The sequence below is a fragment of the Scomber scombrus genome, chromosome 10 (genome assembly GCF_963691925.1).
Source record: "Scomber scombrus chromosome 10, fScoSco1.1, whole genome shotgun sequence".
Classification (NCBI taxonomy): Eukaryota; Metazoa; Chordata; class Actinopteri; order Scombriformes; family Scombridae; genus Scomber; species Scomber scombrus.
The window spans coordinates 24732230-24746330 of NC_084979.1; the positions used below are offsets into that span (position 1 = coordinate 24732230).

Genomic DNA, 14101 nt, shown 5'->3' on the forward strand with positions numbered 1-14101 from the left:
TCCTGGTATTTCATGACTCACCAGTACATGAAAAAATATGCACTCACCAACGCAGCCCACTGTGTTGTTTCGACAGGGCTGATTTTGGACTGAATGGCCATTTAGAAATGTGTTGTCAGTGCTGCTGATGAATTAAACTCAACGGACAATAGAGTCAGACTTTGAGAACAATTTATTTAGGTTCAAACTATTGGGTTTGACCTTTAATATCCTCCAATTAATTTTCTTTAAGTACCTATAGATTAGACACAACATTTACTCACTGCTGGGAGGACACCGATCTCAGTCACGAGACAATATAATGTGGGGATAAAAAAAAGAACTACTGAGTGGCATTAAATAAACTTCCAATTAAGCATCACCTATGTACTCGCTGCAACTATACATGCTCTATACAACAGATAGCTATAAATTACTATAGTATTATTTTTATGACACATTACCATTACTTAATATTAAACTGAAACTGTCCCCCAGGCCTCTGTTAGGTTAGCAGTGGCAGTGGACTGAGTGCAGAGGCTGCCTCTCAACGTCCTGAGATTCTTGATTACAAACTTTAGGCTATAACATTATTCTGATGAGCCACTGCAATAATGACTAATTGGTGCTGCTGGCTGGGAAATTTTTGGTCTGCCTATTGTCAGTGAGTAATTTGATTGGGAGTGTAGAATAATAAGAAATAATGAGAAGAGCATATTCGAGGTGTTGGGGAAATAAATATCAAATCTAGACTATTCATATCAGAAATCTTGTCTAGCAATATCCTCTGGCATTCATAACCTCAGCTAACCTAACTTACATCATAGTTATTATATTACAAACTTTAGTCAAAAAGACAAATTTACAGTAAAAAGAAAATTAGGTGAGGTGCATATTTTGTGCTGCCAACCACTCATAAGGTTGCTTTTATTTGACATCCTCCCACCGATTGACAGAAGTCAAACTTGAAGATAATGCTGGTAGAGGTTTTTCAGAAGAAAAAGCATCTTGATGCTTAGTGAAATAAACATATTATATAAACAACATGTATCTTCTCTGTCACAACATAGAATAGATAAATGTTGAATGAGTGAGCATAATGCTGAGGCGACATAATAAGAACATGGAGGATTTGATAGCTTTTTTCATTTCCCTTCTGATGGTGCAACATTCAGCTCAGTGTGTCTATCCAATGAACCAGTGCTTCAATTCCTCCTGCAGCTGTGAAAATACTTTTCAGACATCAGTTATTGCTCTTTTTAGTGTCTGTGTTTCATGAGTTTCCAAAGGAGAACTCCAGAATTTCCCAGAGCCCAAGGTTATCTGTTCTCAGCTAGAAAGTACTACCTTAAAGTTATTACAATGACAAAGTGAAGCAGTAACGTCATTAAAGGAATAGTTTGACATTTTAGGAACCACACATATTGGTTTTCTTGCGAAGATTCACTGTAGATGAGGCGATACTGTTAGTACCACTCTCATGTCTGTGGATCATGTGTGGAGCTATAGCTGGGAGTCAAAAGGGTTAAACATCTAGCCTGACACTGCTCAGACATACAAAGTTCAAATATACACCTACCAGCACCTATAAGGTTCACTAATTAACATGTCATATGTCATTAGTTGAATCTGTACATAATCCAAAATGTAAGAATGACGTTGTGGTTTTACAGGGAGTTACTGGAAACCCCTTGCTCCCAGGCTTTATGCTAAGCTAGGCTCATTGCTGACCAGCTGTATTTAATCCTTTATTTAAACAGGTAGTCTCATTGAGATATGAATCTCTTTTTCAAGAGAGACCTGTGTGACGAGTTTTACACATACATAGGTAAACAGACACATAAATAAATCACAGACATGCATGTTCACTTTAAGAAAAACATGTACAAGCATGATTGCCAACAAGTAAATACAACCTTTTAAAAAGTTTGAATGAAAGACAATCCAGCTTTAAATTCTTCTGAAGCTCCATGTGTGTGCAGCAAAATATTTGAAACCACATTTACCAATTTCAGTGTGCACAAGAGGTACAGATAATGTTAAAATATCCCGAGAACTGATATTATAGGTATTGTATTTGAATGTAATTAGCGAACAAAGATAACTAAACTATTATATACTATATTTAAAAGTAACATCTGATGATGCAAATTTTGTTATTATAAGGGACTATGAGAGGGAAATGAATGCTTGTCTGTGAGGCATGTGACCCTTGTGCAAGTCATGCTCCTAACGCCCATTCAGTGTACATTAAATTAATAATTAAGTCCAGAGATCTACAATACATATCTAGAAGACTTTAATGTACTTCCAATTCATAAAATCTTTATGTCAGGGGAATATTTTTCTCCCACAGGCATGAATTAATTTCCTTTTTACTATCCTTGTTCATCTTAATAATCTACCCTCCACCTTGAGGAGTGAGCCAAATAGTATTTTAAGCACTAACTCTGGCAGGAATCCTTCTTTTGTATATGTGTCACAGCCAAGACACATAAAGATAAGGAGTCAGTACTTTATCTGCTTGTGGCACAACAAAAGCTAGTTTTGGAAATGGGTGCTTTGTTTCCACTGTAGCATCCTTACATCTAATATATTTTAATTTATCTTTCAAAAAATTATAATGCTACATTTTACATTGTGTTGAAAGTGTTGCCTTTTCAACAAAAATCTGTTCAGAATAGAGGACAAAAGCTCCAGCAAAAACCATAAAGATTGCTGTCAAATCCTTGAAACTCTGTGTCCTTGATTTAAAATAACCCTCACGTGGGCTTCTTCACATGTGAGCCAGTTGTAATCAAGACTGACCGTTCTCCGACCATCACTATAATGGGACAAATCTTTCCTTTCACCTCAAGCTTCAATGCGGGACACTATATAAAATGATTCACATTAGAGACCACCACAGTCCTCTGTTTCCTCAAATATCCTTTGTTCTCTGACTTTGTGCCAGATTTTGTTTTGTGATTTGGGTGCATGCCTCGGACAGTGACAGTCTGCAAGATTTTGCAGGGAGCATAACTCAGAGTGGGATCCATGAGTGAACAGTGAAGAGACTCTGAGTCAGACGAGACAGATTCACCAGAGCCCCCGACTGCCCTTTCTGTCCAAGTGTCTGCTTGGAAACAAACAAGATTAATGTGTTTTCGTCTGGGTTTGTGTGAGATGTGAACTTAAGGGCGGTATGAAATAAAAAAAAATAAAAATAAAAAACCCAAATAATGACAGAAATGTAATGGAGCTCAGAGGTAACATGGGACTCCTGTGTGGTGTAGCAGAAAGAGGATGGCATGTTTTATATAGACACTACGCTGTTACTCAGTTATTTATCCTTCATGGCATTTGTGTTTATATTTGCACTTAAAGCAAGAAAAGTTGGCTACAGTATCTGTGAAAGGTTGCTTCTAACAGTGTGTATAAACTTGTATAGTACCTAGATGTATATTTATGTCTCTAGATCGCTCTGCCACTCAGCTGTTCCAACATACATTTGGTGTCTATCTTTTTCTGTCCTCAGTGACATTTCCTTAGTTATTATTCACCACATGTCACAGGCTAAAACGTTTTCACAGAACAGTGAGCTCATCTTCCACATAGCTGTCATTTTAATAGCTGTTTGTCCGTTAGGGGAACAGGAACTAACAGGGGAAGGATATTTGCAAGGTCACCTATAGCCCTAGTGTAACGTCCAATGAGAGCATTGAGCATAAAGACCGGCTGGTAGGTTTGTAGCCTAAAGAGAGAGGGAGAGAGCAAGAGAGAGAATGAGACATAGACTGCTGTACTGAAACACTCCTTGGTTGTCTTTCTTTATCACCTTGGCAATAACACCATTTGTAATTTCCTTCTGGCAAGAAAGGGCTGTCCCCATAAACTTAATTTTTGGCAGGGAGGCTACTGTCATTTGTACTCTGCAAGAATAGCCAAGTCAAGCCTCCCTGGTTCCCAGCAGGCAAACAGTATGTATGCTCCTCTCATGCTCTCTTGTGGTTTCCCCACTTCCCTGCATCAGCACGTGTCACCTCTAAAGGAGAACATGACTAGTTTCTGAAAGTCAGCTTTGGAATGAGTCCAATTTTTTTTTTTAAACTAAAAGAGTCCTTAATATAATTTGTTATAGATAGCGAACACCTCTTTTGTTGAAAGTATTTTAACCAAGAAAATACTTGAATAGTTAATAAATGTATTTATTTATTTGACTGTCAGTATTGGAAAAACCTTGAAATTATACTCGTACAATCAAAATCTAAATGAATGTTCAAGAACTTAAACCATATAAAAAACATAATATCATTGGAATTTCTAGTCTAGACATAAGAAAATACAAAAACTAAACTTCAACATGTAAACATTGTTAAACAACAATTCATATTTGGATTTTTTGTAAGCTCTACAGAAACAATACAGTTACACAGGTGCAGTTTTATGCTGTTCATCTCCTCCTCAGTCACTGGGGCTCTAAATTATGGTGCATTACAACAAACAATTTGTAGTATCTTTGTGATTCAATAAAGATATTCTGCACAAGTATGATGTTATGATTGCAGTCAGAATTGGCTGCCATTTTCATTTCTCATGTAATGCGAAACTGTGAGTTAACTAAAACCATCCTTATTTCAGTGCAGGTTTTAAACCTTTGTGTTTTGCAACACAAATAATAAGATTAGGTTTTAGTGGACTTCCACTACACCTGCACAATATTGATCCTTTTTCATTCATTGTTCAAATTTATTGTCCATACAAACTGAATTAATTTAAAGTGAAGGTGTCCCCTCGTCTTGGCTCAGGGTCCAACTCTAAACTCTGTTGTGTTGGCTCCAGCTTGGAGGTGCAGTTTCTGAATTCACCTCTCAGCTCTGACAGCTGCTGAGCATGGCTTGAGAGGGTCCCATTGACTTGAAGTAGAAGCCCACTTGATTGTTTCTCCAACTCCTCCCTGATTCTCTCCAGGTCTTCTGCCAAGTAATTCAGGCCCTTACACCGATCCTCCACACTGGCAACACGGCCTCCAACCTCAGTTACCTCTTTCTGCACCCCCAGAGCTGTGCTCCGGCAGCCTCGGACCTCCACAGCGAGCTGCCTCTTCATCTCCTGCAGCTCACCCTTAAGTCGAGTTAGTCTGCGCTCCCCTGACCCGAGCATGGAAGCCTGGTGTCCAACCAGCTGGACCACACCCTTCATCTGCTGGGCCATACGTGCCTCTCTCTCATGCCAGGAGCTGTTTGCTTTACCCACTTCGTGGACCACTGTCGTCAGGGAATCCTGAAGGCCTTTCAGGGAATGGTTGACTGAGCGGACATTGAACTTGAGGATTGTGAGCTCTCCCTCGATGGGAGAATCTCCCTCTGCTCGTTCTGGTTGGTCCCTGACGGTCAGACGCCTCATGATGTCCTGCAGTGTGATGTTGAGGCTATTCAAACGGTCTCCTTGCATTTCCAGTACCCCCTTTACGTTCTGCTCCTCTGCCAGGTTAGTACTTGCATCAGCAGCAGAGTCTCCCTGGGTGGCTGGGGGAGTTTGAGGTGAGGAACAGGAAGAAGAGCACATAATCTCAAGACTGTTCAGATGCTTTTGCACTCTGTCCACATCCATCTCTAGTCTCCCTCGGAGTGACTCCACCTCTGTCTCAAGTGTGGGAACAGCATGACCCTCCAGCAGTGCAGGGGCCGTGGCATTACCCAGCTCCTCCAAAGCTGTCAGTAAACGGCCTTCTAGTGCCCTCAACTTACCCTCCATTCTGGCCTCCAGTTCATGTCCTGTCTCAGATTTATCTGGGACACCACTTCTCCTTTCTGACTCAGGACTTTTAAGCTGCCCAGTCAGGTTGAGCTTAGACTCTACATAGCCCAGGCGCCCCTCCAGCATCCCCTCTATGTGATCCTTGTGCCCACCCAGCTCAACTCTCAGGTGCCCCTGGGACTGGTTGAGGCCTGCCATCGATGTTTCCAGCAACTGCACCCTTTCAACCAGTCCACTTACTCTACCAGAGCAGCTTTCTGCAGTCTTTAAACCATGGACCTGTACTTTGATGTTTCTCAGCTCTGTTCTCAAGTCTGTGGTACTTTCTACCAGAGCATCTTCCATCTGTTCCTGCCTCTCACCTTGCTCCCTCTGGCACTGACGAAGCACATCCCCAGCTTTCTCCGCACAACGGCCCTCTGCACTCTCCACACGCTTCTCAAACCCACCCAGAATTTCTGTCCTGGCTGCACTCAGTGTGGCATTCATTAACTTCTCCCTAGTTCCCCCAAGATTGCTAGTGGAGTCTGATACCTCTCCTGCTCTATTTGACATCTTCTTCAGTGCTCCATCATGTCCTAACACTGTTGCTTTGAGTTCCCGCAGCTCTGATGTCTTGGTGAGCAGCTCTTTCCTGAGCTCTTCTACCTTTCCATTCAGCTCTGTAAGGCCTGGAAACACATGGCTACCATCTAGACCCTCTGTCTCAGGATCTCCCCCAGGAATCTCTACAAACCCTACAATGGATGAACTAGAGGCTACAGCTGGAGCAGGAACAGGAACAGGGGCAGCAGAGAGCAGGGCTGATAGCATCCTGTTGGCGTCCTCTCTCAGTGAGGCTCGTAGGCTATCCTCCAGTCCATTCACAGTTCCCCTCAAGGTCTCAAAACCCTGGTTCAGACGCTGCACATCCTCCTCCATTCGAAATATCCGCTCCTCTGTCACACTGTCTAGAGTGTGGCCTAAAGAGAGAAGGAAAAGCTGTTAACATTGGGACAAACAGTGCATATGTGTGCTTTAATGTGATTAATGTCAGTCATCTTCAAAGAATATAAATAATCCGTCTTGTAAAGCTGGAATTTATTCTGTGACTTTGTGACAAAAAAATGTAAGTATACTTAACCTTGTCACATATCCAGTGTAAATACAAGCAGAATTAATACATAACATGGAATTAGGACACACCTATGTTTTCACTCTCCGCCTGTTCACCACCAGAGGGAGGAGGTGTTTCCTCTGGGATATGCTCCTCAGGTCCCTGGCTGTTCTCAAGCTCATGCTCATGCTCATGCTCATGTTCTTGTTCGTGCTCTGAGTGATGTGCTTCTTGGTGGTCTGGCATTGGCTCTGGCTCAGATGGATAAGTCTCGAAGGAGGTGTCTGGATAGGAGGGGGACCTTGCAGGCCCAAAATGATGCATTGGATAAGAGTTAAAATTGCTGGTGGGAGGTCCTTCAGGTTGACTCCATGGATTGGCCTTCACAATGGGTGGGCCCTTGAACATTGGACCCTTGGACATGGGACCTTTATACTGTGGGCCCTTGAACATTGGACCCTTGGACATGGGACCTTTATACTGTGGGCCCTTAAATGGTGGCATCATTTTCATGGGGTGTTGGTAAGCAGGAGGCCCCTCCATGCAGCCGTAACCAGAGTACCCTGGACAACAACGCCACTCCAGCTCGGTGACAGTTTTATGAGCCACTTTGTACAATGGCTTGTACATCAGGCGATACCTGAGGGCAACAACCAACAATCAGTCAGAATGATAGACTTGACTGTGGCATTTTGTAAACAAAAGTGATGTGAATAACTATTTTTTTTATTATGTTAAGACAAACATTTATAGCTAAATGTCAAAATAAGACTGTGGTTTACTCACTGGAGAGTTGGACATTTCTGACCCCAGGAACACTTGTTGTACTCAGCTTTTACATATGGGGCTGCCCCATCTTGCACGGTGAAGGACACTGTCTTTTCAATGACGTAGGCACAGTGGTTTCTTTCATAAAGGAGAGAAAAGATGACAAGAGAGGAAAGACACAAAAATATGATTTATAGTTGTCTTTAAAATACAGAATTTTGACACTCAAAGTAAAATATGAATCAAGATCTGAAATGCTATAAACTTGAGAAATAGCACTTACTTGTGTCTGCTGGTGGGTTTCATTTGGCCATGGTGTTGACTCAGCCCAGCTTTATACTGGTTGAACTGGAGTGGTCTGTAGAACTTTGTTTCTCCCAGTGACAAAAATAGTGTCATTATTACAAAAGGATTCACAGCCATCATAAAATGCATCCTGGAATATCCACGCTTCAAAAGTCAAAAGCTTAAGTGATCGCAGTCTTAAAACAGGGATGAAGGTGTTCTCATTGAAGAAAAAAGTATTCCTCAATCAAGGGTAGGTAACGCTTAAAAATACAATGCCCTAAATATTCCTCTCCTTTCACTTGATGTGGAAATTGTTGTATTTTCAGGTCTCTGAAAAAACAAAATATCTATTACAAAAACCCACAAACTCTGAAAAATGGCTACAAAATTGACATCAGTAAAAAGAGTCCAGTCTCTGCAGCTATAACGCACCCTGTGAATGCTGACCCTGATGCTGGCTCTGGGTGTGGTGAACTCTGTTAGAGTGACAACAGTCCACTGTGAGTTTGGGGGACTACAGACGCCACTAATAGGGCCCCACGGGCATCATCTGCATATCTCCTCCCACTCAGCCTCCTCAAAGTAACACAAGAGTGACGCTGGAGGAGAGAGGAGAGGCCTCACCTTCACAGTTTGTGTTATTTCTGTGGTATTTTGTAATAGAAAATCCAGTTTTTTATGATGCATGAAGGTAGAAGACTGCCCAGAAGTCTCATCATGAGCTATTTTCCCATGGTGACATCACAGCAAACCAAAAGGGGAAACGGTTCATCACCTCCAGTGAGTGTTAAACATCGAGCCTTGTCCCAAATTTAAGAGTGTGAAGAACACTCATATTGTGTAATAACCATAAATGTATGCCTTTTTCAAGGAAGAGATTTTAAAATGTCACAGTAAGAAAAAAACACAGGTGTGAATAATAAGCTTAATGACTACTGATATTCTGATATTGTGCATTTCAGCTCATGACGAGTCAAACTGTCTACTGTAAGAAAGGCCTAAATGTGCTATAACCTGGGTCATAATACATCATAAATACTTTAAACTAATGTAGATGAACAAAGATGGAAACATCATCAATCAAAAGCATTTTTGATGATGTCAATGCTCTTTAAAAGATAACTGTGATATCTACATGATCCTCTTTAGCCATTTCAAGCTCCCTTTTCCCCTCTGAAGTTCACTCTAAAATCATCATAATCATCATATCAGAATATTTCTGTCAGACATTAGTTTCTGTATAATATCTTATACTAAACCAGCTTATACAAATCTATAATAATGAATGAAATCTGTATGGGAAGTCACATGGATGTTTTTATCCTTGAAGGATTGAATTGAGATGATATTGTTGAGGTTATGTGATTGCTTGGCGGTCTCTAAAGCGAAATCTGTTCAACATATTGGGCTCTTTACTTTGTCTAAATTCCAACCTCACAGCAAACCTCCAGGAACGGGAACAAATAGAAGCAAATGCCCTGTGTTGAAGACTTCGGTACACACCCATGCCTTTGAGTGCCTTGCCCCACAAACCAGCACATTCATTCACAACAAAGTCTTTGTACAGTGGGAAAAAAATCACTGCCCTGAGTGTAGAAAAAAGCCTGGCAGCCTCACTGTACCATAGCTACAACAAGTTCCTCTTACAAGTGGGTTAGACTTCAATATGTGCCATTTAGCTGCATGTATTCTTCACAATCAAATAAATATGTAAGTAAAAGTAAACTTTTAGAGGACAAACTTAACTAGAGCTACAACGATTGGTCGATTAATCGATTAGTTTCCAACTTTTAAATTAATTGTGAACTATTCTGATAATCACTTTGAGACATTTTTGTGAAACCCCCCCTAAAATATCTGTTTTCAGCTTCTTAAATGTGACTATTTTCTGGTTTATTTAGTCATCTATGACAGTAAACTGAATATTTTTGGGTTATGGACTTCTGTGCAGCACAAAAAAGACATTTTAGGTTCCATCATGGACTTTTGATCAGTTATCAACATGTTTCACTATTTTCTGACATTTTATAGACAAAACAACTAATCTGATTAATCAAGACAATAATCGACCAATACATTGAAAATGATAATAATCATTACTTGAAGCCCCAAACGTTTAAAACTGATTACATTTTACTTTTCTTTCCAGTCTGTCCCTCTATCCTCTTACATTCAGACATGCAGGACAGCATTAGAAAGTGTATAATTCATTTTATAAGGTAAAACATTACCATATTATTATTCAGTTCACAAAGCTGCTGTGACTCTGCAGACAATCCAAAGGAAAATGGTTGAGGATGGAGCAAACAGAATAGCTTTTTTCCATTTATCACCTAAAGGACAGTTTTAAGGTCTGTGACATTGTTTTTGTTTTTTCTATTGTTTTTTTTTTTATTTCAGAGGACCTCCATTACTGCCTGTGTGACCTCATTCTGAACAAGAGTAACAGTGTGTCCATTATTTTGCAGCGATCTTTTGATTGACTCTTTTTTAGAAGCAAGCCCATTTCCTGTATCCTGTTTGTACCAGGACCCACCTCTTCTACCTGGAAACACCCTATTCTGTGCAGATACACAACAGTGTGAGTTTTTGTGTTACATATTCTCCATTAGCACTTTCACCCCTTGATTTGTAAACAAGCCTTCCTTGTATTATGTGAAACATGTTGCAGAGCACACAACGTCCAGGCCTCGGCTTTCTGCTCCTGTGAAACAAGTGCAGCTTTATTCTGCAGGTCGGTGACGGCTCCACCCAGAGTTTTCCTTGAATGGCATCACACAGTTACAGCTCTTTTTAGCTTCCACTCACCTGCTCGTCATAACGCTTACGTCATGCTGAAGCTGTTCGTGGACTTCTCAACATTGCCACTTTATGAACAGGGTGCGGCCTAATTTGCCTGCATGCTCATGAAAAAAAGCAGATTCAGAAACGTTTTACACTGGTATCTGTCTCTGTAACATACACGTTGATTTAAAGGTGCAGTGTGTAGAATTTAGCATTATCAAGCTGAACCAACCAAATTGGACCCATTTTAACGTGAGAGCTGTAAAAATACTCTACACATTTCTGCTAGGTGGACTTTTCCTAATGTGACGCCGAATATACAGAAATGGAGACAAAATGCTCCCTTTTCTTTTTTTTTTGCAGCTGATACACATTTTTGTACACGCAAAAGTCCGAATTTGAACTGTGTTTATTACAACATTTTTTCATATTCTATACAATGTCCCCCTGGACTATAACATAGTGATTGTGAATGTATTTTTTCCCATGAATAAATAAAATACATTCTGACGCTCTCTGACAGCTTCATTAAGGATTCATCAACATTTTTTTTATGAATTTATGAATTTTATGAATGTCAAGTGGTGTAAAGACTACTTATGAGTCAGAATATGAAAACGAGCCCTTTATATCTACACAGGGAGCAGGTCCGCATCCACAGAGTCCACTATGTAGCACCAACATGTCTCTAGCTCAGAACGGACAAAAATTGTCTCTAGAGAGGTCCTTTCACATTTTTTGCAAATTTCACGGTCACCGTGAGTTCCCCTACACACTTGGGAAGGATATTCAGTTTGTTGTATTCTGCAGCCTCACTGCTAGATGCCATTAAATCCTTAACACTGGTCTTTTTAATCACTCACACAAATAAACACTATGAATGAGTCTATGATGGTTTGTGGACTGTGGGGAGTTACATTTTTGTTTATCCCTTCCTCATTTCTCTGTGTCTATTTAGTTTTAACACCAGCTGTCCACATTCTGAGCCAGCCTGTAAATCCTGTTTTGTGTGTCTCGTGTTTTCAACAAGGTCAGCGTGTTACAGGACTGGACTGTGTGGCTTTGGCAGAGTTTTCACATCAGAGCCAGTTCACATAATATTTGCATATCAGTTTTTTGCATTCATTTTTAAATTGGATTGAATAGCAGATGAGTTCAGTTTGCCACAGAGAATAATCCAAACAGTAAGAGAGGGGAACACAATCAAACCGACAGGAGACTGATATAAATTCATTTATAATCAACACCCAGATCTGTTCATTATGCCAGCTTATTAAACAGGTCCACATTTTTTAAAAAGTAAGTAGTTAATGTTGCTTTTATTTATCAGTATAAAGAGGAAAATATAAGAGGTGCAGGTTTTGGGTACTGCTTGAACTCTTGTTTAATTTGGAGCACTGTTTGTTTGTTAAGGAGCAGCCTATATCCGCTCCTGTATGTTCACAGCCATGTAAAAGAACAAACAGGAGTAATTGGTCATAACACTTCACAGACCCGAACCTTGTTTCCTGTGCCAGTGACCCCATATCTGTTTTTTTTTAATTATTTTTTTTTTTATTTCTTCTTGTAAGCTTTTTCTTTTTTAGTTTAATCCGGTTTGGGACATGTATTGTCTTTTGATGCTTGTCAAAATTAATTAATTCTGGGTTGTTATCACTGTAAGAAATTAGTCATTTAGTAAGACAAATATTGTCCTGAACAAACGTAATTTGGTGGCCACATGGGGAGCCAAAGGTCATGGCACACTTCACACATTAGCCAAGAGGATTAGTGTGTTTGCTGTTGCCAGGCTCATGGCAGTGTGTACACATCTGGACAGCCCCACATGTGCACACACATACAAACAAACACACACACACACACACACACATACTCAAACACACACACACACACATACTCACACACACACACCTCTCCATAACACTAGAAACCCTTTTGCTCATAATTGGCTTTCAGAGCTTTCCATTGTGACCTCCATGTTTCCATATTAAAAGTGAAGATAAGTAACTGACTCTGTGAAGCTAAACTGCTCGCTGGCAGGTTTTCTTCCAACAAACCCAGAGTTTCTTTCTGTCTCTTCCTTAATTTACAGCCAGACACACATTTAATTTCCTCATTCATTCAGTCCGTTTCACAGCACATTCATTAGTGGAGGTTTACTGGCCGTTGGATATTAGTTTGTTACTGAAGACTTTATAAAGTTACCGCTTTAATGCACATCAGTCATTTCTTTGAATGGCAGTTTTTGCCTCCACATTCAAATATTAAACAGCGTGAATTCACCCTCAGCTCAGAATAAAACCTCTGCGTGTCTTTTTATAACTCTGTGACTCTGAACAAAGACAGCTGTTAGTTTGTTACAGCAGCTCCTCATAATGTGTAATCTCAGTTTAAATTTAAAAAATCAATATGAAGCTGAAGACACATAGGTAAGATCAGAGAATAATTATCTCCATCACTCATGATAGTGCAGTATGGAACATCATTTCTATACTGGAGATTATATGTTAATGTTATTTGAGTGAGCAGGATCAAATAGATTGTTAAAGATTTAAAATCCATATCTGTATTTTAACCTTAATGCCCTTTCAAGTACAAAACCCCAACGTATTTTACTGGATCAGATTGAGAGTTTATAGGCATGTCACTATGTCTTTAATCTATATAGTTTTTAAATCTTTAACTGTATGTTTAATCTTCAATTGCTGCCTGCTGTGTTTTGTCCAAATAAGATTAAAGCTGAACAAATATATTTAAAATGTAATGTAGCCTAATACACAGTCAGATTCCACTTTATCATCAGTAAGGAAATGTAAGTCAGGTAAACAATGAATTAATGGACAACACTGAATAAAACTTTGTTGTTTGTTGTACTTGATGAAATGGAGGCTCTGTCTTTTGTTTACCTGTTGCCATGGTGAATCATGGTATCGGAGCACCATTGATGATCGCTTTTCTTCACTTAACTCAGAGTTGATCGAACTAACTGAGATTAACTCAGAGTTCAGGGTTAAACTCGTTGAACCTACTTTCTGGAATGAACCCCAGAACTCAAAGATATTCAGTTTACTATCATAGATGACTAAAGAAACCAGAAAATATTTACATTTAAGAAGCTGGAACCAAAGAAATGTGGCTTTTTTTTCACTCAAAATGATGAATCAGTCTTCTGAATAGTTCACATTTAATTTTCTGTTAATCGACTAATCATTGCAGCTCTAATAGTATTATTCTATAGTATTAATAGTAAAATATATTTAAACACAACTCTCAACACTGAATTTACATTCTTGAAGTAATATGGAAAACAGCAGCGGACTGAACTGTGGATTATTGGATTATAGAAAAGCTTAAAATACATTTTACTTTTTACATTTGTTGAACTTAGATTCAAATGTGATGCAGCAAAACTGAATGACATAGTAACTCAGTGTTGCACTCTTGATG

General features: G+C 39.6%; 1 protein-coding gene across 1 annotated transcript; it reads right to left on the bottom strand.

Annotated features, from left to right (window-relative positions):
- Positions 1-4728: 4728 nt before the first annotated feature.
- On the bottom strand, positions 4729-8017 carry emilin3a (elastin microfibril interfacer 3a). The gene is made up of 4 exons (XM_062427136.1): positions 7866-8017; positions 7601-7720; positions 6904-7454; positions 4729-6680 (listed from the first exon to the last, which is right to left on the bottom strand). Exons 1-4 carry the CDS (start codon positions 8015-8017, stop codon positions 4729-4731), a joined length of 2775 nt encoding a protein of 924 aa, XP_062283120.1.
- Positions 8018-14101: the final 6084 nt, after the last annotated feature.